The sequence below is a fragment of the Rasamsonia emersonii genome (assembly GCF_000968595.1).
Source record: "Rasamsonia emersonii CBS 393.64 chromosome Unknown ctg1118621762166, whole genome shotgun sequence".
NCBI lineage: Eukaryota > Fungi > Ascomycota > Eurotiomycetes > Eurotiales > Trichocomaceae > Rasamsonia > Rasamsonia emersonii.
In genome coordinates this window covers 574-5,313 of record NW_013562621.1, presented here as the reverse complement: position 1 = coordinate 5,313, position 4,740 = coordinate 574, and the positions used below count along the sequence as shown (strand labels likewise).

At 53.7% G+C, this 4,740-nt stretch overlaps 2 protein-coding genes across 2 annotated transcripts; one reads left to right on the top strand and one right to left on the bottom strand.

Annotated features, from left to right (window-relative positions):
- T310_9637 (Mucin) lies at positions 1 to 902 on the top strand (the record flags this gene model as incomplete). The annotated part of the gene is made up of 1 exon (XM_013467909.1): positions 1 to 902. A coding segment is annotated over one exon (902 nt), but the record flags the coding sequence as incomplete, so codon positions are not given.
- A 916-nt stretch (positions 903 to 1,818) lies between these two features.
- T310_9636 (uncharacterized protein) lies at positions 1,819 to 3,929 on the bottom strand (the record flags this gene model as incomplete). The annotated part of the gene is made up of 3 exons (XM_013467908.1): positions 1,819 to 3,459; positions 3,521 to 3,718; positions 3,774 to 3,929. The coding sequence occupies 3 exons, from the start codon at positions 3,927 to 3,929 to the stop codon at positions 1,819 to 1,821; spliced, it is 1,995 nt and encodes a 664-aa protein (XP_013323362.1).
- Between the last annotated feature and the right edge of the window lie 811 nt (positions 3,930 to 4,740).

Below are 4,740 nucleotides of genomic sequence, written 5' to 3'. Positions count from 1 at the left end.
CATCCAAGCTGCCATCCCCTCCGGCTACCAGTCATCTGCAAACCCAACAGACCTGGAATCCGGTGCCCAATGGCACGTCTTACCGGGGCCGAACACCTCCCCGACAATTGCCGGAGATGGAGCTGCCGCCGTCTTCTCGGAAGCGCAGTTGGGATGACGCAGGCGAGGAGCATCCCAGCAAGCGCGTGGCCGTGTCGAACAACACCTATTCGGCTCCGGTTTGCACGATGGCTCCTGCGAGCACGGCCGTTCCCGTGCTGCCGCCAGTCGTGAGCACGGGCACGATGCCGGTGCCAACCATCGCTGTGCCTGCTCCCCGTCTTCCCCGACCCAACAACTATCAACCTCCCTCGACCTCCATGGTCCCGACTGCCGTGCCGCCGCCGCCTACTGTTTCTCAGCTCCCTCTGCCCAACGTGCGGGCCATGTCTTCGGTCTACAACCCCCCGACGACGTGGCCTCAACAGCAGATACCTGCAACAACGACGACCGCGGCACCCGTACCCACGGCTGCTCCTTTGTACAACCCGGCGGTCTCAGTCTCCGATGCTGGACGGCGCCAGAGTCCATTCCCCGTGACCACCTCGACGAGTACCATCTCTCCTTCCTCCTCCTTTACTGCCCACACCTCTCAGAACCATCTCTCACCGTCGTTTTTCTTGGTCAACCGGCACTCGCCGTATCGGCCTGTTCGTGCGGTCAATACGCTCCTGATTCCTCCGCCGTCGACATCTCTTCATCAGCCGCGGAACCTGTCTGTGGACCAGATGCATTACCAGCCACTTGGCAAGAGTGTGTCTGAACGGAGGACGGGTGTGCTGCCATATGTTCATCAGGAGGCATGGCCACAGGGGCCGATTGCGCAGCCGAACTTTCTTCCTAGTCAGACGTACTCCACCTGAAGTGCACTCTTGACATTGTTCCCACCTCTGTATAGGATATCACTTCCTTTCCTTTCCTTTCCTCTCCTTTCCTCTTCTCTTTTTCGAGAGATCTTGACGAGGCGGCTGCATTTGTCACAGCATAGACGGGTTTTCATCATGATTTATCATTTTGTTCAGGATATTACTATGTTTTGTTTCGATTTCTGGCGGACTATGCGGGGCTTGATTTACTTGGTTTAAAAAAAACTCTTTGCATGGGCTATGGCGTCTAGACAGTCTGTCTGTGCATTCTTTTTGAGCCTGTGACTTGTATCGATTGAGACTCAGGCGGCATGTTGCATTATCTATGGGAATTTGCATTCGGAGGCGTTTCTGTGGTTTTTGGGTGGTTGGGATAATTGGTTATTGCTAAATGGGATGAGAAATAGAATGGGAATCTCGTGATGGCTCGAATCGTCACACGTGACGTGCATCGGCATTAAACAGGATTGCCTAATCTTCGAAGTATTCTGGTAGTGGAACTGAGGCTAAATCTTGGACTGTTACGAAATGACGAGACTTGCAGTAAACAGGTAATAAGAGAGCGCCTGATCAGGAACAGTAGTCCAGAATTCCGGACGCATTTGTATTATTATATCATTGTTTTATTAATAACAAGAGTATACTGACGAAGGCGAGGGATAAACAGTTCAATTATTCAATATGTATGCAATAATGGCTATGATACAGGGATATACAGGCATGATATATTACATGTACATACATATGTACAGTACAAGTATTTGTGACTGTTGAGAGTTCATTATCATCATCATATGATGATGATAACCACCGAGTCAGTGAGGACCGTAGTCGTCCAACTTGGTCTTCTTGACCAAGCTCTGGTGGTTCTCATTATTATTTTTCATTATTTTCATTATTATTATTATTAGGATTATGGTGAAGCATTCTCGCTCCTCCATTTGAATATGTCCGGGATCTCCGGGATCGGATGCTTCCGGTCAAACTCGTCCAGCTCGCTGCCGTCGCCGCTGTATCCGATCTCGTCGCGGTTGTCGTCGATGATCCGTCCGTACTCGAGCAGTAGCCGGAACACGTAGATCTCCATGTCCTCCCTGCGGAGGACCCGGTGCGCCCAGTCGCGGCTCTGCGCGGCGATCAGCCTCGCCTCGAAATCGTGCGGGCGCACGTACGCGTCTGCGTTCGCGTAGTTGTCCTCCGGCTCGCGGTCGAAGCCTGGACGGCCTGTGCCGATCAGGTAGGTCATGATCGTGTACAGGTCGTCGTAGCGGTTGTCCAGCGGGATGAAGTGCCGCCATGCGAACAGTCGCGAGTCGTGCCATTCACGGAAAATGGTCGCCTTGATGCCCAGCGACTTGCTCTGCAGGAATGCCCGCCACCGGCCCGAAAAGCTGTGCCCGTCCACGTCCACCAGGTACCGGTTCTTGAACTGCTCCGAGAGCGACACCCGTGGCTTGTACGTGAACACGTCGTCGTAGAACGAGCAGTTTGGGATGCAGCCCCACGACTCGGTGAAGCCCACGTCGAAATGCTTGTTTGCGAACCACGACGGCTGGAAGTGGTCGAAGTTTCGATACTCGCCCTCGCGGTGCAGAGCTTCGCTCAGGATAGTCACCTCCTGGTCGCGCATGAACGTCCCATTGGCGAGCCGGACCAGGCGTTGCCGGTGCATGTTTTGCCAGTTGTCCGCCCGCTGCACGCCGCCCGATGTGACGCCGCGCCAGATAAGAGTATCGGCCTTGCGCCCCCACGCCCAGTCGTGTCTTGCATTATAGACGTAACGCTTGTCCCGGAGCGTATACATGCTGGCCGGGAAGAGAATGTCGTTGTTGACGCTGACCTTGCACTCGCTGAAGATCGGAAGCAGACGCTTCGACGCAATGATCGTGGACGCCGAGTAGAGAAAGCCATGCTTGTCCTGCAGTGCTGGTCCCACCGTGCACAGATCTGAAGAGAGATTGAAATTCGTTACCAAACCGCCCAATTTCGACTTGTACAGAGCGTCCGCTTCGACGATCGTGATGGACGAATTCCGCGCCGGCGATTCCGGTGGGCATGCGGGCGTCGCTATATCCATGTACTGCTTTGAAGGGTAGGGAAACCATTCTGGGTTAGTCGCATCGTCCCAGTCTCCCGGCGCCTTGTGCTTGTCGCGAAAGAACTCCATGCCCTTGGTGAAACTGTCAATCGTATCGGGGATCATCTGCCGGGACTCTACTTCCGCAGTTAAGAGCGCCTGCATATCTTCGAAAGGAACGACCAGCCGGGGCTGGTCCAGCACATTGATTGCGATATCCATGTCCGGCAGATACTTCACAAAAGGGGAAATGAGTTTCGCCATCGCCTCCGAACGCCAGCTCTTGTTCGTCAGGAAAGAGACCCTCTTGTTGCGGATGTGCACGCCCGATACTCCGTCTGCCTCGTTCTCAGACAGCTTGGCAGCCATCTTCCGGATGACCTTGGGATCGACCGCCCAGAATGGGCGTAGATCGTCCATGATCTGGTCGAAGTCGTCGATGTTGTGGACATTTCGCTTGCGCGCGTAGATATACCACTGAGATACGGACAATTCTTAAAAATCGGGACCATAAGCAGCGCTCGCTGATGAGACATACCTCTTTGAAGCCTGGCGGGGGATGGCGTCCGTATTTCTTTCGGTATTTGGCGACAGTCTCTCGAAACGTCCTGGACCGATCCTCCTCATATCGCAGCCACTTCTCGTCCGCCTCTCTTATCAAACCCGCGATGGGATGGCTATTGTCTCGTTGCTCGAAATCGAATTCGGTGAAATCAAAGTCATCTGAACCGGGGATCTGGGACGGCCTTTAGCTAGCTGCCCGCGTGCAGATCATCTTGGGGGTTGCATACCTGACTGCCTCGGAGCAACACTCCGGCTCCCGGGGAGTACCACTCGTCTCCTCGAAGAAAGAAGAGAATGCTCAACAGCGCGATGATGGCGCATAGCGGCTTCAGTGTGAGCAGAAGCTTTCGCTTGCCCCGCAACCTTCGTTCCAGCTCCCACATATCTGGGAGACCCCCGCAAGGGGCCAAGTCTGCCGATCGAGAATGCCAGGCGCAGCTGACAGTGAAGATTCCAACATGAAAGCAGGGGTTAAAAAAAAATCTTAGCCTCTTCGAGTCCCCTGGGCCCACCGAAGCTGGGCATTCAAGCGACCTAGTACTCTGTAGACGCACGACATTGCGCAGGAATAGCACGGTTGGAAGGTGGGGGGGTTCAATCAGTAGTTAATGCATGCTTACGTCGCGGAGAGGCCCTGCTGCGGTTTAATTATTATTAGCCAGAATAACGCCATCGCTGGCCAGCTTTTGGAGTGCCCCAGGGGGGAGCAAACTCCCCAGGAGTTGACGAAAGAGGACGCGTCGCCCAAACCGGTCTTGTGGCTTGCGGTAATTGTTCACTACTCCGTGGTATTCCGGCGTGTCCCTGAACTGAGGCCAATCTGATAATTGAGAAGCACCTAAACAGGCTAAACCGATCTAATTTGGAAGGAGCCAATACCTTAGCCTTGGAATGGTCTCGCCCGGACCAATCAGATTGCTGCCTCGGAGATTAGTTCACGCGGCAGCTGCGAGGGTCCGAGCTTATTATTATTTCGCACGTACGAGAAAAGCCTTCAATTTGCTCATGTGGCTTGCAAAGTATTATACTCCGTATTCGGAGTAAGATTACGTTGGCTCATAATAAGCCTTACCCCACGAATATGGGGTATACGAATACCTATTACTACTCCCCAAAAGCGTATAGTAAACTACTCCTAAGCCTTATACCTAAAGGCTTCGGACCTTCAGCCCTCCGCATGCCTGCAAGTAAGCC